Below are 27,183 nucleotides of genomic sequence, written 5' to 3'. Positions count from 1 at the left end.
CAGTCTTGTCTTATGACTAACAGGATTTCCTTGATACAGTATAAACAATTTTGACTTGATTTCATTCACACTGCCACTCAAGTGACAGTGTAAACCACACTAGAAATGCTTCAGTCTTCTCTTGAAAGTTAACAACCAATTGTTTACATTTTTTGCTGAGTTCTTAAGCCAAGTCTTCATGTAAATCAAATCAATGAGATTCCTTGTACGCTACATTCATGTTAAGCTACATTAAAGTTGCTGAAACACATTGACTGTATTTGTACTTTGCTTTTGTGCACACTGGCAAGCACGAGTGGCATAGAATGAATCTCACGTTTATCTGAAATGAATTTCGCATTCTGCAAGTCTGCATTGAGCATATGTATGCGTGTGGGCCAGAATGTGCGCTTGCCTGACATCGTGAGTAGCCACCGTCACTTTTGTAATGCAGGTCAAGGACGAGGGGGGTCTGCGACGTGTAAAAGGTTTGGATTCGTAACATCGCCCGCACAAAGGCCGACACGCACCTCTGCCCTCCGAGACCAGCACCCAACCACCCCAACAGACAACAAACACGCCCACACTTCTCCCAAAGCGCTAGCAGAGGCCCAGCGCCCCCGGCTTTACCACCGCATCATCCCCTCTCCAGCCCATAATCCCATTGGTCACGCCGGCAATGCGGAGGCCGGGATTGGCTGGCAGAGGCCTGTCTCCATGGAAACTGGAGGGATGGAGCCGGCCGCCAACAGCCTGTTCAGATTAGGAGCGGGCTAGCAGGCTTTGTTCCCAGCTGAGAGAGGTTTAGGCCTAACATACTGTATCAGTGGGGCCATAAATAATTATGTACTTATATCAGTGTATGTGAGCGTGAGTGTGTGTCCAGTGTGTTGCATCCGTGCACATGTGTGTGTGTGTGTGTGTATGTAAGTAGACTTATGCGTGCATGTGTGGCTGCAGTTGTGGAATTGCATGAGAGAAACGGTTAACGCTTGCAAGTGTGCCATTGTGTGTGAGTGTCCAGTGTGCCATTGAGTGTGAGTGTCCAGTGTAGTTGCGGTTGGGTGTCTGTAAGTAGATTTACTTTATGTGTGCGTGCTTATAGTGCTGGAATTGTGGGGGAGAAATGATGATGCGTCGAAGTGTGACATTGTTTGCATGTTTCTGTGTATGTGTGTGTGTGTGCGCGTGTGAGTGTCTGTGTGTGTGAGAGAGAGTCTTACTCTGAGCAGGAGGGTTCTGGGGTTTGCTGAACCTACAGCCCATAATCTCCCACCCTTTGCAAGTGACTGCAGCATTTCCTTTGTCTGTTAGCGGAGTTGAGAGTGGCCTAGTACTGAGGGGGAAAAAAAAACATCCTCAGCATCGCTCTGCTCAAGACTTCTTCTCCTCCTCCTCCTCTTTTCATCTCTCGACTTTCCTCTTCATCCCCCCCCAACTCCCTCTCTCACCACTGCTGCCAAATCAGCCTCCATCATTGTCCCCAAAGATGTGATTAAACACTCGCGTTTTGGCAGCACGGCGCTGAAATCTTCACTGGTGACAGGGGTTCATCTGTAGTGACAAACAACGGTGTCCTCCACGCTAGGCCCGATTGGCTGCACAGCTCGGATCGGTTGCTAATGCCTTTTTGTGCTGACTGAGGCGAGGAGATGGAGGGAAAAAGAAGGAAACATCTCCGATTAGAGGCGCGATTTCAGATGATTTCGGATGCGGCTAAGCCAATGATTTTAGAAGAGAGGAGAGAGAGAGAGAGAGAGAGAGGACGGATCCTCGCCAATTGGGTCGCACAAGAATGAAGATCTCAGATGAATACATTGGCAGAGATTCTTAAGTGAAACTGTGGAGTGTTTATAAGGTATGAACTATATTAGTGTGTGTGTGTGTGTGTGTGTGTGTTAGCGTGTGTGTGAGCGTATTCAGTATGTGTGTGAGTGTATACAGTATGTGTTTGTGAGTCTGTGTGTGTGTTAGCATGTGTGTGAGTGTGTGTGTGTTAGCGTGTGTGTGAGCGTATATGTGTGTGTGTGTGTTAGCGTGTGTGAGCGTATGTGTGTGTGTGTGTGTGTGTGTGTGTGTGTGTGTGTGTGTGTGTGTGTATGCGTGCGTGTGTATGCGTGCGTGCGCGTGTGTGTGTGTTTCTCACCTGGAGAGAGCAGATGGAGGTGCTCCCCGGTTGGCTGGCTGGGTTTCAGACTCATCCTTCTCTCTCTCTCTGCTCAGCCCTGCTGGCTATCTGCTCCTCATGTCCATTCTGGCTATCTGCTCCTCATGTCCATTCATTCACACGCTGCCTTCATTTATGCACACGGCTTCTTTGCGCACTCTCCTTCCACTCGCCCACGCACACACCATTTCTTTCACACATTCTCTGCCCTCCTAACACAAACACGGGGCCTATAATGCCTAAAGGTGCTTCAAAAATTGACATTCCGACTGACTGACACATACACACACTTATATACACTTATGTACACAGAGCCATGTGGCCATTGATGCAGGTCGTATTGTCACTGCTGGTGCAATCACTGACCAACTCAGCCAAATATTTCAAAGGCCCAGCAGAGCCAGCAAGACACACATGGCTTTAGCTCTGATAATGGATCAGATCAGGACTGAGAGGGGTCAGAGAAGGGAGGGAAGGAGGGAGGGATGGAGAGAGAGAGAGAGATGGAGTGGGGAGAGAAAGAGGGATGAAGAGAGGAAGGGAGAGAGAGAGAGTCAGTCTAGAGCCACTCATCTGGGGTGGCAAATCCCATCAGAGAAGTCACTACTGGATACTGCTGAGCCGCTTTAGAGCTGGCAAGCTCAGACAGGGTATAGGCATGCATGCACACACACACACACACACACACACACACACACCATACTCTCTTTCTCCCTCACACACACACCAAACTTTCACACATACACTCATACAATATACACACACAAAAGGATTACTGACAAACTTTGAGACTCAACCCATCTCCACGGATGCATCTTTTCCTTCTCAACATGAAGTCCTGCAACCAAATGCCAACCTCATTAGAATGCTACATCTGTTATCTCCTGATGAAGTAGGAATATGAAAGGGCTGTCTGAGTTTCAAATACAACACAGATGAGAAATAACAATGACTACGAATGTCACACAAGAGAAAATAAAAATGTATAAGGAAAGAGAAAAGGAAGATGAGACAGACCGACACGACATAAGAAGAGAAAGAAAGAAAGAAAGAAAGAAAGAGAGACAGAAAGAAAGAAAGAAAGAAAGAAAGAAAGAAAGAAAGAGAGAAAGAAAGAATAGACAGAAAGAAAGAGAAAGAAAGAAAGAAAGAAAGAAAGAAAGAAAGACAGAAAGAGAGCACTTTAAAAGAGACAAAGAAAGAAAGAGAGACAGGGCTTTGCCCTTTGAAACAGCTGGCTCTCTCACGGTTTGGGCCGGTGACGGTCAGGAATTTCCCAGCGCTGTTTACAAACTGCAGCCCTCCAAGAGCACAGCTCCTGCTTCTGACTCAGCTCTCACCTCACGACCCTGCGACCTGCCCCTCACCCTTTCAACCCTCACCCCCCTACCCACACACCCCCTCTTCCACAACCACCCTCAACTACCACCCCCCTGCCAAGGGGTGCCCACTTCCTGAAGGCCGTGGCATTCTGGGTAAGTGGCCCAGGGTGACAGAGGTTGGGAGAGCGGACAGCTTTGTGTGCTCTGGAGCGGCTTTACAACTTAATTGGGGCTCTCTCACATAAATCAATTATTTCACCCACTCTGCCCAACAATGCAGGTCATTCTTACAAGGCTCCGCACCTTTTACAGCCGCTCTGAGGACCCAGGGCTTTACAGCTGTGTGTGTGTGTGTGTGTGTGTGTGTGGGGGGGGCATAGAGGTAGAGAGAGACAGAATGAAAGAATGACTTAAACTGAAAGAATAAGAAAGATAAAGAAATGTAATGCACGAAGATGGATTGATGGAATGAGAAAGACTGTATCAGGGGAGAGAGAGAGAGAGAGAGAGAGAGAGAGAGAGAGAATGGCAGAGATAGACTCAGAGGGATAGAGCGCAACAGAGGGAGATGCGGTCATCCTGGAGTCACGGTGGGGTCAGGGGGTGAGCAGAGATCACAAGGCACTAAACTGCTAGTGAACTGTGACCTTTCTTCTGTGACCTGCAGCGAGGGCCTACCAGAGAGAGGCAGCAGGGAGGGAGAGGGAACAAGAACAAGAATGAAAGGAAGAGAGAGAGAGGCAGGGAGGGAGGGAGAGCGAGTGACAGAGAGAGAAGAGAGAGAGAGAGAGAGAAAGAAAGAAAAGACAGGGAGCAGAAATGAACTTCAGCTGAACCTGGACCTTAACATTGGACTCCTGACCAACCTCAGTGCAGCTGCAGTGCTGCCCGGAGGCGGCCTACTAAGGACTCTGCCCAAGTCAGGCCAAAAGTTCAGAGGTCTGATCTGACCACTTGCCACAAGGAAGACCCAAACTACTCAAGTGGTCAGCATGCAGGTCAAAATCAATTTTACTCCAGCCTCTTGTGCTTACAATTGCACATTATTCTCCATCACTCACAGAGATTTTGCCTCTTGTGCCACATTGGTGTCCAAACTGTCCATGTGTGGGAGAAGAATGTCAATGTGAATATCTGACTGTTAAAACAAACAGACTTTTCAAAAGAAGAGGGAACAGAGACTGGTGTCTAAAAGAGACTGGGAATGAGAGAGGGATTGAGAGTGAGTGTGATAAAGGAGTGTAGAGAATTGCGTATGTGTGTAGTGTACCTGTATGAGAAAGAGAAAAAGATAGATACATAGAGAGTTAAGGGGAGGGAAAATAGTGAGGGGGGGATGGAAGAGACATCGATACACAGAGAGAGAGAGAGAGAGAGAGAGAGAGAGAGAGAGAGAGAGAGAGAGAAAGAAAGAGTGTGTGTGTGTGTGTGTGTATGTATGTGCGTGGTTGCGTCGAGCTCATCCGTTCCTTATATTTGGCGCTGGCTGCTGGCGGCCGTGTCAGACTGACGCCTAACTCAGAGTGACAGGCTGACAGCACACAGAGAACAGCCCCTCATGCGTGCAGACACCTGACAAGCCCTGTGAGCCCCTCACCTCACACCCTCTCAGGCCACACACACCAACCCTCCATCCCTCTATCCCTCCCTCCATCCCTCTATCCCTCCCGCTCATCCCTCTCTCCCTCCATCCCTCCCTCATTCACTCCCTCTATCCCTCCATCCATCCCTCTATCCCTCCCTCTCTCACTCCCTTTCCCCAGCTTTTCCTTCCCACATCCCGCAATTTCTCCTCGTTCTCTCGTTCTCCTCGTCTCTCTCGGCCCCTTTTCAATCTTCTCCCCTCATCCCTTCATATCTCTTGCCCCCTTCCCTCTCTAACCATCCTTCTGTATCTTCCCACCTCGCTCGCTCTCTCTCTCTCTCTGCATTCCTCTCTCTCATCTCTCTCTTCCTTTCTTCATCCTCATCATTCCCCTCCATCTTGGTCTCTTGCTCTCTCTCACAGTGGACAGAGAAAGGAGGCAGGGATGGAGGAAATGGCCAAACTGAGCAGTGGGAGACTGCTTGCAGGCTCTTGGGTTGTGACCTTCTCTTGCTCGATCACTTCCTGTGATCCACCTTTCTCTTCTCATGCCTCCTCCTTCTCTTTTTCCGTTTCTTGTTTCTCACCTCTTTCGCACCAAAGAACCTCTGCCAAGGCGCTGGGCTGCTACTACTTATAACCAGGACAGAGTGCCCCTCAAAGGCCGTTTGCAGTACTGCACCCGCCCAGGGCAAGAGGTCAGTCCCTGACGCACGTACTGCTCATCCTAACCCCACACCACACCACACCACTCCGGTGGTCACGATGCGGGCACCTCATTACAGCATTTCCAGCATCTACCTCCATTTACTGTCAACCATGTGCCATTTAAACAAACACTCTTACACAAACACCTCAGCTTTGACCTTCGCTACACACTCCAAACACAACAAGGATCTGAAGGATCTGAGTGATGGCACATTTCAACCATGACGTCCAGTATGAATGACTGGAAGCCTTTGCTAAGAATGTTTTTCCAGATTCAGGAAAACCATTTCAGTCAGCTAATATTAAACTGAATAAATAACTCTGACACACAGGTGTCCACCCATGGGTCTGATGCCTGTTCCCATGCAGAGAGCAGGGACACATTTGGTGGCTACTGCTGCCCTCTGCTGGCCACAGCACACAACTTCATCAGTATGTGACCTTATTTTGTTTGTATAGAACAGGGATCAACTACGTATAATTGGCCAATCAATGCAGAGGTTTTCAGTGAATACACCTGATCAAACTGTTACATTCTTAGACATCGGAGGTAAGTTGACTATTAAATTATTTGCAACACTGTGAGACCACTCTTATCTTAACTGTAAATGTTACCACATAGGCTGCTTTGGACATTATTGACCAATCCTTGATACAGAGTAGCGTTTTTTTTACCGCTAGAACCAATATTCTGACCCACAGGTATCAGGGCGACATGGTAGTGCTGGCAACCCAACAGGGAGACGTCCATAAGATGGATGACTACATATCCACCAGTGACACAGGACTCGTGTAGGAAGGGTGAGGACTGAGACAATGGCCCAAACAGTAATCAGTGACCCTGCTGAAGACATTACAGAGAGAGAGAGAGAGAGAGAGAGAGAGAGAGAGAGAGAGAGAGAGAGAGAGAGAGAGAGAGAGAGAGAGAGAGAGAGCAGCTGGTTTGTGCGGTCACTGCTCACAGTGAAGATTGGATGTACACACACACACACACACACCTCCTCCTCCATTTCCTCAGAGACACATCCCTCAGTCAGAACACACACTCCTACTTCAGGCCCTTATTACACAGGAGCATCAATAGACCACCACCACACACACACACAGAGAGGAGAGGATCAATGGGATAGGCAAACAACAACCCCCACTCTCATTAGGAAGATGTCAAGAGTCACGTGACACACACATTCCTAACATAACAAAGCAATTACTTCAAAATGCAGAAGTCCTCTAATTAAAACACCATTCAACACTGACTGGCTGGCTGTAGGGGATCGGCTGAGTAACCATAAACACCCTTACTTGCAATGGGGGGCCTTGTTAAGTTCATTTACACTACAGTAACATATTAAGGTACAAAAATGATTGAAATGGACTCCAGAACCAAATGATCAAATGTATGCCTACACCGAAAACAAACTAAATGCACACACAAATCCTCTCTTATAGCCCCAGCGGCAAAATGTTTACAGGGTGATGATGACACAGTCCGTTCCTTTTTTTTTTAGTGCAGTCTGCCCAAAAAAAAAATGATGCTGAAAAGATCACAAACAAAACATCAATCGGCCTTGCTACCTAACGACTCTTCCATCTCTTTCCTGCGAGCTGATGGCCAGATCAATCAATTCAATTTAATTGATTAGCCCATTGTAGAAAAACGTGTCATCGGACTCCCTGGTGGGTCAAGTAGATCCACATGCGGTGCATTCTCATCCGACGATTTAACACTTTTGACAGCAGCTCCCATTGAGCAGCATCACTGAATATGGCTTCACAGTAATACCGTTACATTACACCATACATTTAACAGGCATGTATGATGCAACTTACATTAACTTTTACATTTTCAACAATTTGATGATTGAAGGAGCAGATTTTTGAGATGGCGTGTTCTCAAGTGTTAGAGGATGTTTGCTTACTCTGCTTCTTTTACTTACCTCATATGTTACAGTGTTATCTGTTTGATATAAAATGGTGTTCTCAAATCAAGGGTGACCGGTGAGAGCACAGGAGCAGCTGTGAGAAGAGCCGCTGTACACAAACTCACCAGTGGGGGGCGACAGGACTTCAGCATCGTCACTGAAGAGCCCACTTCAGTAACATGAGCATTTTAACATTGTTCTCAGTACATGCAGAATCTTTCATGTCAACAATTAACATGCATCCATACACACAAGACCAATGAAACACACACACCCACACACACACACAGACGCATGCACACACAGAAGCATTAGACTCACCAATTCCATCATTCTGGTCAGAGTGGAGGGAGTGATCTGTGTAGAAACCTACAGAGGTAAGAAAAAAGTATTTTAGGGTTAATTATGTAACAGTGAAGAGATTTGCGATGCAATTATGTTTTATAGAAATGTAAGGAATATTGGGGTAATTCCAAAGATCAAATGAACTTCTTCCTCGTAACTTTTGCGTTCTTTGAGATAAGCATCTTAAATATTGGCCATATTTTGTCATTTAGTACATTTTAGTACTTTTTTTTATTTTTTATTTTGAGTGACAGCTTTCTTTTTGATTGCATCCTAAGCATGTTGAAGTAATCTTTCATTTAAATGGATTTGGACTTAGTCTCCTGAAAGAGTAATGATGTTTTTTGATGTCCTTTGCCAAATTATTATTAGTAGCTCAACTGCAACTCTCGTTTAAATAGTGTAACATGACTGCTGATAAACTCATTTTTATCACATTAATGTTGCTTCAGCTCCTCATAAAAACATAATAAAAAAGTAGTAATACTGTTTTCAGTCCAGCAGGACAGAGGAAGCCCCGCAGTGACATGGCGGGCGGAACTGGAGGAGTTCCCCTTTTCCTTTTTCAGAAGTGTGCACTCAGGAAGCACACTTCACCGACTACAAGATTGAGCACCCCATGATGTGTCAATCATATGCCTCATCACTCACACACGTGCCCCTGGTCTGGCACGAGCCATCTTGGGGTGGGCGGCGTACTCTTGGGGATCAGTGAACAAAAGCAGCCCCTCATGGAGGCCTTACGCTATTATTTAGCTTTCTCTGGGTGTGTTTGCGGTTCAGATCAGCTCCTGCTGGGTAAAGGGACAGACAAGGGAACTGGACCGGTGCGCATCAGAATAGCTCTGACCCCCCCAGCACACACACCCTCCCCCAGACAAACCCATCTGCCTGATCCTCTTCTTCCCCACCCTGGGGACAGAGCCATGCCCTTTGTCCCCTCTCCACTCGACTCAGCACGTGTGCGTGTGTGTGTGTGTGTGTGTGTTGAAGTGTTGCGTGTAGAAAAAACACATTTCTCACTCCCAGGACTTTAAATTAAAATGTGCTTAATTTCCAGATGCACTAAAACTGTTCCCTGCCTCAGTATTTGCCTCCCTGCCTCTAAGCTGGAGTGATGAAAGAAAATGAGACGGACATTATCAACATATGGCGACCATACTTGCTAAACCTTTATTGGTGGTACTACAAATGCAGCCGACAGAGTAAAATACAACTGGAATGGATAAAAAGACTTGAAAGAAATACTGAAGGTGTGATGGAGGACACATTGACAATTTCATGCAACCACAACAAACAAAACTCTTTTTTTGAGTTTTCTGGCAGACTTTTCTTCCCCTCTTCCCCTCTAATCTCCGACATCTGCCCAGTAGCCTGGGCTCTGCTCCCTGGAGACCACGGAGACGTTCACCTCCTGTACACTCACTGGGTCAGCCACAGTGCTCCTGTACTCACGGCCAGCACACGCAGACCCACACTAGGGGGGTTTACATGGACACTTTTATTCCCATTAGACTCGGAGAAATGGCTCAATCGGAATAAAAATGACACATATAAACACCTCGATCAGAATAAAACTGCTGATCCGCTAGAGGTTGTGTACTCTGTTGCGACTAAACAGCCATGTATGGTCAATCGGATTGCCCGCAGGATCTTTCCCAAGACAAAGTAAAGCAACAATGGCAATTCCGATCAAACATTCTAAAGCGCTTGGGAGCACCAGATCTTAATAGAACGTACCCGTGTAAACAGATGGCACACATTTTTCAATCGGAATGACATGGACAGTTAGCTTGTTAACAGTTGATTCCATTAATGTTGCGAAGCCTGCCTCCAGGCTCAACCGTCGTCCTACTATTGTTGTTATAGTTACCATTCATAAGCATTGATATGGAACGGCGATTAAACTTTTTTTACCAGATCTACTTCATAGGTGTCCTGTTATTCACCCCGCCAGCCATCAGAAAAGAGTATTTCTTCTCTCCGAGTGATATAATATAATATAATTATAAAATACATTTATTGTAATTGTGTAATATTAACTATATAAAGATTTGCAGCATGTTATGCTTTGCTATAATATTATAGTATTTGTTATCCTACTCAGTTCATAACTATCCATGAGGGGTTGTCATTTTCATTAACCTTCCTATAATTTACATAAAATGTTTTTAGCTATTAATTAGCTGAAACAGTTTTAAAAACCATTTGAGTGACCTGACAGTAACAGTATGAATAGCCCAGCCACACTACTACATGCTGTTTTCTTACAGCAGTACAGGACTGACCTCTTCAATTAGTACATGCAGAACATTTTGAGAGAATCCACAGGATGAAAACCCCCCTCACTCAAGGCAAGAGAGTCTCTTTTTCACAGATTCGGTTTTCTTGCCCAGTGTGATTGGTCCAAAGCTCGCTAAACAAATCTGGTGTTCGGGGAAGAGACATGAAGAGAGGGTCCCTCATAAGACTTGAGCCTGAAGGCCTGACATTAAAAACTTGTTTTCCTGCAGCCCACTGTGGTGTGGGCGGCCGGCCGGAGTGGTTAATGGACACGGGCCGATCTGTAGGCACCATCTGGGGTGCCCAGCATGCAGCCCCACTGCCAGCATGGAGGCCAGCGCCTGCACCGCACTCTTCATCAATCACCACCTGGGTGAGAGTGAGAGCACGCTCATCAGTCAGGCCCACGCTACCCCTTACAGACAGACACACACACACACACACACACATGCTGCTGACAGCTGCAGCACTCTGACCCACCACGTGCCAAGTATCAACCCCCCTGCCCCCTGCACGCACACATGCACGCACACACACACACACACACACACACCACTGGCCAGCAGCATATGTTACCAGCAAGCACAGTTAGCAGCACACAGGGCATCCCTTTCTCCTTCCCTTTCTAATTTTCCTCCCTCTCACACAGAAACACACACGCATACACACACAAATGTGCGCACACACACACACACACACACACACAAAGTAGGCCATCTCTTCTGCTAAAGATAAAAGGATTGCATAGACATGGTTCAGCAAACAGTTATAGTGTGCACATCCCACCTTCTGGCAGGTGCAGCACAAAAGAAAACTATACTCAATTGAAAAAAATGTAATGTCCGCAACACTGCTTTTGACTCCCAATTATTTAATGCAACGTTTCGACCCTGCTGGGTCTTCTTCAGGCAAATGGACATATTTTTTTCAATTCTGCATAGACATGGTACCATCATAGTTCTAGTCAGTTTGAACAAAATCGAGACTTACTGGACTCATTCTTTTTCTTTCTTTCTCTCTCTCTTTCTCCCTCTCCCTTAAGGAACTGATTAAAAAGGAGAACAAATGTCTGTCATGGTGGCCTAAATGCATCCCATACATCAGGGCAATGTCCAGTCATCCCTATACTCAGTATCAGAGAGCACGATGACCTACAGCCATTTACACTCTCAACCTGACCCACCACATCTGCCATAGAGAGAGGTGTCGTATGCCAACACACACAGACCCCACAAGTCACAGAGTGAAACTTAGTCCTTCTTAGAGCGTCTCATCATCCCTTGAGTCATCCCAATACACCCCCCCACACACACACACACACACACACACACACACACACAGAAACTTCTATCCCAACTTGGCCCAGATGGCCATGGTTCCACATGGGCGATGAAGAGGTATGGCAACTTCTTATCTAGTCCTTATGAGTGTGTGTGTGTGTGATCTTGTGTGTGTGTGTGATCTTACAAGACTGAAGCTGGAAAACCGGCCCTGACAATATAACTCTGGGGGCATGAACATGGGGGCTCACGGACATGCCCCAAGAGTGTAGCGCTGTAGCTGCCTGGCTTCTTTTAGCTGTTGGAACTAGCAACTCCAGCTATACTAGGTAAAACCGATTGTTTTGGTTCTTCAAGAAACTGAGATCTATGTGAAAAAATGCCAGATTTCTCCTTTAACCCATTCGCGCCGGATGATGCATGACGCAAAATTCTATCTACCGCCGGTTGCTGCATAGCGCAACATTGAATCTCCCGCTGGTTGCTGCGTAGCGCAGCATGCTTTTTATTTCTTGTTTCGAGGTGCTACAGAGGATTAGATATTAAGGTTTTGGTAGATGTTGACAATTCTTAGTATTTTTTCAGAAAACCCTCAGGAAATAAGGTTTAGTCTAAAATGCTATAGGATTCTATAGGCGTTTTTAGCAGGCATTTTAGGAGTAAATGGGTTAACTGAACCTAGTCAACTAACTAGAATACATACTTTCTGCTTAAACAATACATTTACATTATATTGGGAATGCAGCCATATGAAAAGTGAACAGAAAAGTATGGCAGAAATGTAAACATATTTCCTAATCAAAGGTATCTACAAGAGCTACCAGGGGGATACATAGAGCTGCAGTTCAGCCCAACAGGAAGCAGTCAAAGTTGGCTGATGAGATGAGACATCCCAAGCTGCACCTTGAGGACAGCAGTGGCAACAGACATGCTCCCAAAATGGAGACTTGCCACCAATCAAATACGTGTCCTAACATATCAACATCTACATGAGTTAGTATCCACACACAAAGCAATCAAATATGTGTCCAAACATATCAACATCTACATGAGTTAGTATCCACATTCCACACACTAAAGTTGCCAACAAATAAGAGAATGAAATAGTAAAACCATGAAATAGTAATCTGTGAACACCAAAACTACACTGTAGGAATCTGTGGTGTCAATACTGTATCTGGCTTCTCCAAGTCCCCTTTTATGGTCATTCTCAAAGTTGACGGGCCAGTCTCGACTATGGTGTCGTTGGCCAGTCGGCTGCAGCTGGCCCTGGGGCTCAGGACAAAGAGGACTCCTCCATACCCTCAGAGGATCTCGGCGGGTCTATCCAGCCATGATCTTTAAAGAACCTCGGTGCCTCAAACCTGATCACTGAGACAAAAGAGATGGAGCCAACCCACCTATTCTGAGAGAAACTGAGAATTACGTTAATCACACTTCCTGCCTGTACCAGCTTGCAGATCTTGACTGTTGCTGCTGCTGCTGCTGCTGCTGCTGCGTGCGTGCGTGTGTGTGTGTGTGTGTGTGTAGAGAGAGTGAGACAATCAGAGACCGAAGCGAAGTGGGGGAAGTGGGAGTTAAATGACATGAGCATTCCACAACCAGGTCAGAACTAGTGTGCCAATATCCCCTCTCCTCCCTCCTGCCCACCACCATCACCACCTCACTGTCTCTGCTCACCCCGACACAACCAACCCCAGCCCCTCCAATTCATATCACCTCACAGGAGACAAACCAGACAGACAGAGCAACAGTGGCAAAGCCAATCCAGCGGAGTGATCCTTATAAAATAGGAGAGCAATACGCGTCAAGTCCTCATAAACTGCAAAAGGCAGGGTGACTGTGAGGTCACCACGAGCCTCCTTTGATCATGTGACTTTTAAATGACATCACAGGGGGGGTAAGTCTCTACAGTTAGAATGCATGAGGGACAGAGGGGGAAAAGCACTTAACCAGAGGACACTGTCCCTCAGTTCACTCCAGTGCAATAAGTGATGCAACACTGGGCTCCATGGTGTCAAAGCTGATGCTTTGTTGCCTTGACATGATCGCTGTATCATTTAGCCATTTAGTGTGTATGTGTGTGTGTGTGTGTTGGGGGTGGGGGGTAGATGAATGTGGGCCCTCTTGTTCTTGGCCCTACTGGTCAATCTGTGGCCAAAACCAGCAGCTTGCGTTGGGTGAATGGGTCCCATTCTAAGGGCCCCCTGTTCCAGTGACCACCCCAGTGACCTGGCGAATGACCTCTTACCCTCCGGCCACCGCTCAGCGCCGCACGGAGCATTGCCCTCTCTCCGTCCCCAGGGCTCATTGTTCACCCTCAGACGGCCCCTGCGTCACCACTACACACACATACGCACACACACACACACACACACACACACACACACACACACACAAGCACGCGTGTGCACACACACACGCACACACAAGTTTATAACTGTGACATGTCAATTGACCTCTTGGATTTGCCTGCTTGCTGTGGGAGAGAAATGACCTCTAGAACAAAACGACGCAGGAGTGCAGGACCTAGCCTGGACAAGCGACTCAACTGGATCTGGAGCAGGTATGACGCGCTTTTCTCTCTCCATTCCGCCCTCCGCAGACATCCCTTCAGTTCTGTCCAGTGGGTATTAAGAATTTCAAACATGCAACTGCAAGCTGCAAGCAGGGAGTCCAAGTACAACTAGTAGGTCCATCCAAAAAATTCCAAATGTGTCCTTCATACCTCTTTATCTCCGCTACTTTCCCAAACACCTCCATGTGTGCGTGCACGTCAGCAGGCACACACACACACACACACACACGAGGTCAAGCCCTGGTCAGGGGCAGCAGAGGGGGTGTTTATGATAGGGAAGGGGAGGCTGATGTTATTCCTCTGCACTGAGTGACAAGCTCAAAGAGACATCTTCTCTTTCAACATAAAAGGACGGGAGATTTACGAGGGCTGGCCTGGCTAGCGTAGCCTTCACACTGGCTGGACATGCCTGCAGGGCCATTCTGATCAGAGCATGATATGACGCTGCGTTGAAGCCTGAGAGGACAGGCCCGAGATGAAAAACAATCATAAAAGTGTAATGTGTGTGTGTGTGTGTGTGTGTGTGTGTGTGTGTGTGTGTGTGACTGCTGTTTGTTTGTGTGAGTGTGTGTGTGTGTCTGCTGTTTGTTTGTGTGAGTGTGTGTGTGTGTGTGTGTGTGGGGGGTTATATGGGTCTAGGCTAGGGAGTTAATATCAACATCCATATCAAACTAATCTACATGTACCTAGAAATACATCACTTCAAAAGCATATCTAATACACTTTAAATCATGTGTAAACATGTGGTTTAACCTTCACAACATCTTAAATTTACACTAAGGTGACCAGAGGTCATTTCCTATTACAGGAGGTCAGTGTGGAAGTTAGAGGAGCCAGCAGCTGCAGTGTGAAACTCAGTCGGGTGATGGGCCGCTGTGTTTGAAATTCCTGCATTCCTGTCGGATTCCTGCAGGAGAGAGCCCTCATGCTGTACGCTTTTGGCTGTTGACTGAGAAATATCCACTGTCTGAATGTGAATCAGATGTCATTTCTACCCAAATAAGGTCTTTTTTCTACTTTTAACACACACACACACAAATCTATACTACTTCACACACAAGATGCACTTAAACCTAAGTTCAGGAGCCTAAAGGCAGCCTGATGAGGAACAATTTGGAAAGTTTTTTGGTAAGTACGTTTTTAGTATGTACGTTTGATGGTGGCAGTTGGAGGGAGTCGGTCTGTTTTTTAAAGGCCTTTTCCCCACTCTCAGTCATCTGAACTCTCCTTCCTCCCAAAGTCACCTCGGAGCTCAGCATCTCCTGTAACACACTCCCCCTCCAATGCAGGAAATGAAACCTGAATGAAGATCAAAACAATCCAGGCCTTTTTATGGCCTACTCTCTCTCAAAAAAAGGAAAAGCCACAGAAAATCACACCCCTGGCCAACAGCCAAGGTTGAGGTGAGCTTACAGTTATCAAAGTCAGAAGCGGAGGAGGAGGAGGAGGAGGAGGAGGAGAAGGAGAGGAGGAGGAAAGAAAAGGGGCAGATTTTTTTATGAGAGGAGAGGGGAAGTGCTTTAGCTCGCTCTCCAGTTCATAGTGATAAATCTTGAGTCACTGTGAGTGCCTGTGTCCTCTGTGTGTGTGTGTGTGTGTGTTAATGCTGGGGAGGGCAGTGTGTCGCAGCCCTTCCAAGTTCATTGTTTTATTGGGGGACCCGTAAATGCCTCCCATTGGCCAAAAATCTAATCAAGCCACAGTGAGGGCTGGCTTTTATGGCCCAGTTGTTGGAAATCACAGCCTGCCGACAAAAGGCCCAGTATGGGATTGCAGCGGTCATTGTTACCGTACCAACTGGCTATAGATCCTTTACAGTACCATGCTTACACACACACACACTTTTATATGACCCTAAAATACTGCCTTCTGCTGTTTCATCTCCCCCTGAGAACTTGTATTTGATCCCAAATGTTCCAGCTGCTGGTTGCCAAACATCAATGATGTACTGAGACAGAGACAAAATAATGTTGCATTAAAACATTACAAATTTCATGCCAGCAAGTGCTAGTGCTAAAAAAGATCCTTACATGGTGACAAATGACACAAGTAATCACACCAACTGTGTAATTTGGACTGCTGAGCAACAAATATGGCCATACAAACTTTTGTTATTCCTGCATGTAGACAGGGAGAAAAGATGTGTGTGGAAAGAATGAAAAAGACTATTTTCAATGTTCCTGTTTTTTCCCCTACTGTAACTCTAAGAAGTTATACACACTCACACACACACACACACACACGCGTAGGATATCGGAGGGTCACCAGACCAACCTCCGTTTCGTGCAACATCTTGCTTTGTCTCATTCTCAGAGGAAGAGGAGTCAGTCAAATGTTCACCTCAGCGGCCTTCGGTGGCTGCTTTGACAGCGGGGTCAGGCAGCGGTGAGGGGTCAAGGCTGATGACTGCACTTGCACACACTGCTATGCGCATTGCGCACAGGGCCAAATGGGAGCCGCGCGCAGTTTTCCCATGGCAACACAGAGGGCTCTCCTATTCAGCCACCGTAACCTCAGACAAAGGCCAGGCAAAGGACTTGACTGCAGATGATGGTTTCTGTCGGTGGGAGTAGGTGTGTTATGTTTGTGTATGTCCATGTTCTGGCCTCCCCCATCTTTTAAGCAATATCTGTATGTCAAAATAAAAAGTACGACCAAGTGAATTGCTGGAGAGCTCAGAGGTCCAAGAGATACAGGGGCCTCAAGGTCTTAAGGAGACAATACCTTTTCTTAAAATAGTTAAATATATAGATATATAGACTTTACTTTATTTCTGCATTGTTGCACTGTTGGACTTACTCATTTGCACCATCACCTCTGATTGATTAATCACCACTATGTGGATACTGTTTTTAGAATTGATTTAGATTAAGTGTTAGTATAATTTGTATTTTAGTATATTCTTTATCTTCTACTGTCCTTATTGCTTAGTTGTGTTTTTATATTATATACTTTAATTACTCTTTCTGCTGTGAAAGAATGTGTTTGTGTTGTCTGTATGCTGCTGAGACCTTGAATTTCCCCTGGGGATCAATACAGTATCATCTATCTATCTATCTATCTATCTATCTATAGCGGGGAAAATAAGTATTGGACACATCAACATTTTTTTCAGTAAGTATACTTCCAATGAGGCCATTTGCATGAAATCTTCACCAGACATTAGCATTAACTCAGATAATCCACTCATAAAAAATCCAAACATTAATGTCCATAGGTAGAGTTATGTGTAATAAAGTGGAATGACACAGGAAAAAAAGTATTGAACACGCCTGCTGAAATTCTTTAAATACTTTGTGGAAAAGCCTTTATTCGTGATGACAGCTTCAAGGCATTTTCTGTATGACGAAACTAATCAGTCATAGTATTCTGGTGTGAGTTTGGCCATTCTTTTAAACAGATAGTCCTTCAATATTGAATATTTCAGGGGTCCCTCTTGTGAATCCTGATCTTTAGTTAACTTCCAAAACTGTTCAATTGAATTGAAGTCAGGGCCTTGATTTCCTTTCTCTGAAACCAATTGAGAGCTTCTTTTGCTGAATGCTTTGGATCATAGTCCTGCTGGAAGGTCTAGCCATGTCTCATCCTCATCATCCTGGTGGAAGTAAAGATTCTCCCAGAACAAAATGACTCCATTCATCATTCCTTCAACTGTATGAAGTCTGCTAGTGCCATGAGATGCAAAACAGCCCACACCATGATTCCACCACCTCCAAACCTCACTGTTGGTATGGTATTTTTAGGGTGATGCACAGTGCCATTTCTCCTCCAAATAAGGTGTGTAGTATGACATCTGAAAAGTTCAATTTTGCTCTTGCCTGACCAGAATACATTCTCTCAGTATTTCATAGGATTGTTCAAATGTTGTGTAGCAAACTTTCAACAAACTTTGACATGTTTTTCTTCAGCAATAGAGTCATGCGGGATGAGCGTGCATAGAGGCCATGGTGGTGGAGTGCATTACCTATGATTTTCTCTGTAACAATTGTACCTGCTGCCTTCAAATCTTTCTGGAGCTTTCTCAGAGTGGTCCTTGGCTCTTCTGACTATCCTTCTGACTTCCTGGTCAGAAATCTTGCAAGGAGATCCTGTGCATGGCCAGTTGATGATGCAGTGATGTTTCTTCCACTTGCAGATAATGGCTCCAATATTGCTTGCTGGATGATTCTGAAGTTTTGAAGTGCATCTGTAACCAGTTCCATTGATATGTTTTGCAACAATAAGGTTGCAAAGGTCTTGGGAGAGCTCTTTGCCTTTACCCATCATGAAATGTTTCTTGTGTGACACCTTGGTAATAAAAAAAACTTTTTATAGCCCACCAGTATGTACTAACCCATCTTATATCAATTTGCACAGACAGGAGGGATAATTTCTCTAACTACTTATAGATTCCAGTTTGTTCCTTGTCATTCCTCGCCTTTGTGTACTGCTTTTTCTTAGCGTGTTCAATACTTTTTCCCTGTGCCATTCCACTTTTTTACTCATAACACTACTTTTAGACATTAATGTTTAGAATTTTTATATATGTGTGGATTACCTAAGTTAATACTAATGTCCGGTGAAAATTTCATGCGAATAGCCTCACTGGAAGTATACTTACTGAAAAAAAAAGTTGACGTGTTCAATACTTATTTTCCCCGCTGTATCTATCTAACAGTTTTGCAACGGAACATGACTTTTTCCCTTCTCCACCTACAGACCCTTTCAAGAGAGTTCCATTATCAGCATCATAGTTGGCCCCCACAAGGCTTCCGTTGTAACATTCCATATGTTATCTTAATGCAGAGGAAGTAGATTGGGAACCAAATAGAATGTTCAAGCATTGTTTTTGTTTTTATTGTTGAAAGGGTCTACTGGCTTTCACGTGAAGCAAATAAATCCCACGTTGCCAGGTATCTGCACAACCTAGGTGGACTGACCCTGAAGTAGCCCTATGGCTCAAGGGCCAGCTCACAAACAAACACACAAACACACAACCTAGGTGGACTGACCCTGAAGTAGCCCTATGGCTCAAGGGCCAGCTCACAAACAAACACACAAACACACACACACACACAAAGAACCTTTTTTGCCTCCACTGCTGCAGGCCATCTGATTGCTTTTCCACCATATTATGGCCCCATCCATTGAACTGTCAATAACACATACCACAAACCCTCTGCAAGTCATTTGCATGCAAAATAACAAGTGTATGATAATGTTTTTTATGGAATTCGTTATTTGTTGAGCAGAATAGTCAGTATGTTTTAAAGAACAATTGCTCATGGTTCTAACTGATATCACTGAAGGAGATCCAGGTTCCATTCTATTTATTAATAATAATTTTAAAAAAGCTTAGATCTTCTTTATTACAAAAAATGCATTTGTTGGCTCACAAAATAAAATTAATTCAAATGAAATACACCAACACAGAGATTTTTTAAAGTTAGTTGCATTACATATTTCATAAAATCCTATATTTTATTAGATTATTCTATCCATAGGACAACAAAAAGACTCTGGCATGAAAAGGCCATTTTTGGGTACAACAGTCTTCTCAGTTTCCTATCAATCCTATGCAGCTAGGCCTACTGGTCATTAATTACAACCGCGGACATTTAGTGTGCATAGTTCCACTGATAAAAACAACCCAAGAGGGACCTTGGGCCACTACAGCAGTTACTTCCAGTCCTATAAAGAAATGCTGTTAATCAAACAAGAAAACGGCCTTAGAGTACAGCGAAAACAGTATCACATGTCCTGTGGTAGGCTAAAACCATCTCGATATACTAATACAGAGAACTACACAGTTCACCCAAATGGAGCAAGTAAGTGTTTGCTTAAGTGAAATTCAGTACGAGTACAAGTGCTGGGACTGTGGAGGAGCTATTTATTTGGGTGGCAGACTGTGACAGTAAGGGGAGAGAGATAGGGACGTATGGACAGGGGAGATGGGGAGGAAAGGGTTTCCTCCCAAGACGTGATCGCAAAAGGCACTTGATTGATCCCCCCCCCCCCGAGTCAGCAGAGCAAAACCGCAAGGACCCCCCTCCCACTGACACACACACACACACACACACACACACAGTCTTCCTCTACTGTATGCCTCCAGTCATTGTTGCTGGTCACTGCAGGGGAACTAAGCCAGCAACAACCTCCTCCACACACACATCCCAACTCAAAAACCCTCTCCTCCCCTGAATCCCTGACCCCACCAGCAACAACACGACACACCACCCCCCACCCCAGGGACGAGCGGCAACATGTCCCCACTCCCCACACCCGATCACTGCCACTGTGGGGAAATCTCAACAGACTCCTCGGCTACATCTCAAACATCTGCCAGGCTTTTTCCCTGTAGGCAAGAGCCAGAGCTCGGACACACACACAGACACACACACAAACTTCACCCATATACATAGCATGCCACAAGGACACAATCTGTGATCAAAAACATGCAACCTTTGATGCTCTTATTTTGCTAAAAGAAACATGTACATATTTGTGCATTATACTCTCTTTGGTGCCATAGAGATCGAGCTTGGCTCTGGTTAACTTTGAAAAGTAAAACAAGACATTAGATTCTAAAACTTATAACTTACTAATATAGCAACATACAACTGCAAAATAACAACCATCTCATTCTGCCAAAAAGCCCATTTTTAACAAGGACTTAAATGACTTCCCCTCTATGAAAATATGCCCCCATTGGTGTGCAGTGTTGAACTGGTTTAACATTAGGTAAGGCACAAAATGTATTTAACGAATTTGCATATATTTAGTAACAGATAAATCAGCAGCTATGTGTAGAACATTTTTAATAGAATATTTTTAAATGTTTTTTTAAATTATGAGACATGGCACACTCTTTAAATGTAGATAAATCAGGGCTCTACACTAACATTTTTTTTTAGGTTCACTTGTGCGCCCAAGTTAAAAAATTTAGGAGCACAGACAAAAATTTGGGCGCACAGTCAGTTCTGTACTTAACTTACATATAATCTAACATTATACTGCAGCTAACAGTTAAACATGCCAGTGCACCAATTGCGAATATTAAGAATGACTGACAACATTTAGGCTACAGGAAACAGGATTTTAAAGATCAGTGCCTACTTTATTTTCAGTCTGTTCTATTTTCCTACATTTTGTTAATGTAAAATAATATAATACATTGCCATATTTGCATTTAGCCTGTATATCAAGTATCCTGCCAAATGTAGGCTAATTTATTTATTTGTGAATCCATCTATAGCTAAACCAAATATGCCCATGGTGACCTATCTGACTGCATACTGCCTAATACTACTACTAAAACAGTCCATTTTCTCTTCCACAAAACCCAACATAGGCTAATCAAGGATATATGTTTTATACTTTTAGTTTTTATTTGAAATATCGGCATTGATAGGGGCAGTAGGCAAACGTTAGGCCTACTTTCGTTTTGCACTTCAGCTTGTATTCGGTGTAAACAAACAAGCATGCGTGGAAGCCTGGAGTTGTCAGTAGCGTTCTACCTTTGAATAAAATGGGAGTATTACGGGGAGGCTACTTTTGTGCCGGTTAAGCTACAGCTATATTTTGCATATTGCAGCCAATACGTCAACTGGGCTAAAAGGCATGTTAGGTTACCTTTCCTTCTATCACTGCATTCTCAGAATCTCATCCTGTTCTTCCTATATCCAATGAATTCGGTGGATAGAAGAACTAATTTCTTCAATCTTTGCATCTTGGCTGGCTAGTCTAACTTTCCGCTTTTTCTGCGCGCTCTTGGATTTGAAAGAAGCGACTACTAGCGAGTCACAACGCGAAACTGCTAACGTTGATGGGAGGTGTAGTTTTTATGCTGCATTCGCGACGTGATTCTATGGTTTGCACCAGTAATGTTTCTCGATGTTGCGGTGTATTTTGTAGACAAACATTGACATGGTTAAAAGTCATTCGCACCAGTGCGCCTAAATATTTTTTTGCACTCGCACGGCATCATTTTTACTCGCATGTGCGAGGGAAATGGGCGCACTGTAGAGCCCTGTAAATGTTTCAAACATGTCTCTGAATAGGCCAATATGCAAACCATCTAAACCAAAACATTATTTCATGATTGAACTGATATGTAAAGTATACATTTATTGTGGTTCATACTTTGCTAAAACTATTTATTTTTTGATCAAGGGGGTTTGGGTCTGCCACTGGGCATCCATCAACCTCCTCCTTTCATTCGTCATTTTCTTTAGCAAAGACTCACGATCTAGTTTTATTGGCTGGAAAAGCTTTCCTATAATGATCTTATCTTGATCTTGTGTGGAGATATAAAGGGAAAACAGAAGCCCTAGTCCTCATGTGACACAGACCAACATCAAACTGGTATAGCGCCATTGTTCCTTTTAATTATTTAAAGCTGGTCTATCAATACAATGGATAGACTATATCCAGCTCCCAATTCAACAGAAAATTCCCAAATTCACTACAAAAACGAATTTACTTTTATTTGAGACTAATAGAACGAAAGTGATACAAAACGATACACGTTTACTTGGCTGTCTAACCATATCCGGGATAAATGTATTGAGAAAATCTATTGAGATAGATTTCCCCAAAGAAAGCAATCAATACAGGAAACAGAAAAGCAAAACATTTAACCCAGGTGAGTTTGCTAGGTTACAGCACTTGCAAGTTGGCTTCTGTTATGTCATTTACGAACTATAATACATTTCAGAAATTGAATTTAACTTCAGTCAAAGTAAATAATCTTAGACGTAGGCTAGTCTAATAAATTAAAATAGCTTACAATGTAACGTGATAAATGTAACGTGTACAACCACTGATAGTAGTGTATTAGCTATTATAATATTTTATTTATATTTCAATGATTAGCCGACTGATAACCAGAGCAAACAAAAGCCAAATGCTCCAAAGATAACATGGACGCATTGTATTCTAGTCTGTGAAAGCGGACTATGGATAATCCACCAGTAGCCTATAGGACAATTGGTGCATTAAAGCATTGTCTGTCACTGTTGCCATTATTTGCATGTCAGATAAAATATACCCAGTTACATGACTGGACAGGTCTTTCCTCTCATTTAGTTGCAGAATTTCCATTCTCGGTTTGGTGGGTTGTTAGTGTCGAGTTGCGTGGTGCAGGGCGTTCGCTCAAGTTCAAAAGTTCACATTTTACGATCTCCACAGATCCTATAGCTACAGCCTTCCACATAAAAACATTCCTATAGCTTTTTATCTACCAGTTCGTTCGTATGTGCACCAATCGCAGTAGCCTAGCCCTAGCGTAAACCGTTGCTATATTATGAAATGCAATACATTTATTTATTTGCACGTGTTTCTGAACTCGGATGCTCAATAACACGTAATCGTCTACCTAATCGTATTTAGGCCTGCCCCTATGGGGAGTAAGGTCTGTTTAGTTGACTTGCCTTACGTCTTCAGTTAGAATATCCAACAAGTTGTCCGGAAAATATGTTCACTATTGCAGCACACAAATAAATAAAGTGGGTGGAAAACACAGCCTACTATGTAAATAACCTCGCCTATTGGTGATGGTGGGTCTGCTTTAGCCTAATTAGTAAGAATTTCGTTTAAATTAAAATAGGTTACTTTTAAAATTGGCGTCCATCCCTTAAACGGTTACAAATTAGCCTACTGTTGTACTGTTCTAAACTGAGAACATGAATTGCAGGGTTACATTTAAGTAGCTAAGACTCGTCGCAATAGTTTAGTAAGGTTCTGAATGACTACTGAATGAATGAAGCTTGACTCACCATTAATTGCCTTGCTCCGCTCGGCATACTCAAAACTGTTGGTTCGGTTTTCCACCTCCATCCTTATGTTCTGTCTGAGCGTCGAAATGGTCTCTTTCGCCAAAGACTACTTAACGGAAGCTGACTCTCCACTGTTTTAACTGTATGAATTTTAAAAGAAGCTGCGCCACTCCATGTTGCGTATCGCTGTCAGTTCACAGAGCTGTATGCCCGCGCGAGCACGGAATCAAAAACACCTTGCTGTAGTTTTAGCAATCACGTGACAAAATACCATATGGGGGTTCTGGGATATGTAGGACTAGGAGTCCTAGGAGTCCGCGCTAGGAGTCAGCGCTGCCCAACAAAGTCCTTTGCCAAGGTGCCCATCTCAGCTGCGCTCTTGATGATAATTGGGGCTGTTTACTTAGGCCTACATATTTACAAACTCGGTCCTACGCTTTATTTCTACCGTTTACTCTAAAAATACTTGCATGACATCCTGTTATCGGAACTCCCCTTATTACCGTCGGTCCCGTATTTCCGCCGTCTTGCGTGTATGTGTCACTTAATATCCATTTCTATACAAACCAAGACGGCGGACTCCTAAAGAAACGCAACCACCCACACCATAGGTGTATCTAAATTAGCTATGTACCAACATTTAATTTTACCGTGACTCGAAGAGCTGTAAACAGTGTTGTAAGGCTGCGTGTACACAACCGCTTGGAGCTCCAGTGAAATTTTAATTTAATGACGAGAATTCTCGGTCTAACCGTTCATGTGCCGTTGAAACGGCGTAAATAGGCAACCCATCAGGCCAGCATTATAACTCCGAGCGTGGTAAACAAAATCGGATATTTCAGGCAGTAAATGCTCCCGTTAAGAACCAAACCATATTTTGTTCAAATCTACACACCTATGGCTACTGAAAAATATAAGGTTCATTTAGCAAATGTTATTTTGAAGTGTTAAAAAACATCGTTGTTTTAGAATTTCTGAACAAAAGTGGTATTTCAAACTATATTTTTTTCATCAATTTAATAATAATAATATTTTTATCACTTACAAGGACATTTTCAATGAGCATGTATTATTTGATTATTATTTGAATGTAGCCCATTGTGTCATAATATTGTGGTGTGAAATATTAGCAGAAAGAAAAGAAAAACATTTAATCATCCTACAATATTCTCTCACACATTTTGCCATACAACAATACACAAGGTTGCTTGGTAAGTTAAAGGCATATTGGATATTTCAGCCCAGAGTTTCCAGAGATAAGCATCCAATGGATTTATTCTGATATTGATCGATGGGCTGCCCCATAATCTCAGTTGCTTTGGTGCTTTCCTCAAATAATCATTAACATTTGTATAAGAGTAAGTTCCAAGTAAGTGTAAACTGCACAACATTGTGGATTACCTATAGAGTATGTATCATGCAGTGGATTGTCTACAAAACCATGTGACTTGCTGTAACCATCAGTGCCATCAGAATGAAAAGTTCATGTGTCACTGTTATGAACAAAATTTTTCAGTCTCTTTGGTGCATTTCTCAAAACAATTAGTGCAAACTGCACAACATTGTGGATTACCTATAGAGTATGTATCTTGCTCAAAATGCTTAGTGTATGTCTCAAAAGTATTTATGCCAATGAAACGGTCAGTGCAATCAGAATGACAAGGCCTCAACATTGTTTATGAACAGGACAGTCAAACTGTAATGGTGATAAGTTGTTATAGCTTTGCACCAAGTATATTAAAAATCTATTTTTTTTCAAACAAAATACATACGTATCACAGGTGATCATTAGATAGCAATACAATTTACCTGTTTTAATTCCAATAGTTCGGTGCAGTCGTTTTATTGTCGTTTATAGGGCCTGTGCTGCCGAACTGGGGGAGCCACTGAACCACATCTTCAACCTGAGTCTCCGTCTAGAGTCCCAACACTGTGGAAGACGTCACATCTCATCCCCGTCCCCAAAAGCCACACCCAAGTGAGCTCAATGACTTCAGGCCGGTCACTCTAACATGACATGTAATGAAGACCATGGAGAAACTAGTTTTAGGGATACTCAGACCCCAGGTACGCCATGCACTAGACCCGCTATTTGCATACCAGGATAAAGTGGGCGTGGTCGATGCTATCACATATCTCCTACACCGGACACATTCACACCTGGACAAGGGGAAAAGTGCTGTGAGAATCATGTTCTTTGACTTCTCCAATGCTTTTAACACCATCCAACCCCTCAGACTAGGCGACAAGCTCCTGCAGATGGTTGTGGATACTCACCTAGTATCCTGGATTGCAGACTACCTGACAGAGCGGCCACAGTTCGTCAGACTGAAGAACTGCCTCTCTGACACTGTGATCAGCAGCACCGGAGCTCCACAGGGAACAGTGCTCTCTCCAGTCCTGTTCACCTTGTACACGTCTGACTTCTGCTACAACACAGAGTCATTTCACATGCAGAAGTTTTCAGAAGATACTGCAATTGTGGGGTGTATCAGGGATGGACAAGAGGAGGAATACAGGAGCCTGGTGGAGGACTGTGCAGTGGTGCAAACTAAACCACCTACAATTTAACACTGCTAAGACCAAGGAGATGGTAGTGGATTTCCGGAGGTCTAAGCCCACTCTGCTGCCAGTCACCATTGAGGGGGTCAATGTGGAGGTGGTAAACACTTACAAGTATCTGGGGATACACCTGGACAATAAACTGGACTGGTCAGTCAACACTGAAGCACTCTACAAGAAAGGGCAGAGCAGGCTGTATTCCTAAGGAAGCTGCGGTCCTTTAACGTCTGCAGCAAGCTCCTCTGGATGTTCTACCAGTCTGTTGTAGCTAATGTCCTCTTCTATGCTGTGGTATGCTGGGGAGGAAGCACTAAGAAGAGGGATGCTGGGCGACTGGACCGGTTGGTAAGGAAAGCTGGCTCTGTTGTGGGAGCTGAACTGGAGTGCATCACTTCAATATCAGACAAAAGGACCCTGAACAAACTGATTAACATTTGACAATGACTGTCATTCACTCCACAGCACCATCATAAAGCAGGAGAGCTTGACCAGAGAAGAGTTTGATCTATCCATTGTGCAATACTTCCATCTAGTGGTAATTGTAAGTGCCTCCATTTTTTAAATACTTGTACTAATCTACTGCCTACATGACATTATCACAGGCCACTTGCAGGAAAGACATTCAATTATATGTACAGCCGATAAAATAAACTCAAAACGTGTTTCCATTTGGTTGCAATTTGCATAAACTGATGAG

At 44.1% G+C, this 27,183-nt stretch overlaps 1 protein-coding gene across 1 annotated transcript in view; it reads right to left on the bottom strand.

Annotated features, from left to right (window-relative positions):
- Positions 1-24,121, bottom strand: part of nr6a1b (nuclear receptor subfamily 6, group A, member 1b) — a 102,156-nt gene extending 78,035 nt beyond the window's left edge. Inside the window, 2 exon segments of the mRNA XM_048258471.1 lie at positions 8,005-8,052; positions 23,925-24,121. Coding sequence (XP_048114428.1) covers positions 8,005-8,052; positions 23,925-23,985 — 109 coding nt within the window. The 5' untranslated portion in view covers positions 23,986-24,121.
- Positions 24,122-27,183: the final 3,062 nt, after the last annotated feature.

This window comes from Alosa alosa, chromosome 12, assembly GCF_017589495.1.
Source record: "Alosa alosa isolate M-15738 ecotype Scorff River chromosome 12, AALO_Geno_1.1, whole genome shotgun sequence".
NCBI lineage: Eukaryota > Metazoa > Chordata > Actinopteri > Clupeiformes > Clupeidae > Alosa > Alosa alosa.
The sequence above is the reverse complement of the archived record's forward strand: the minus strand, read 5'-3'. Positions and strand labels throughout refer to the sequence as shown.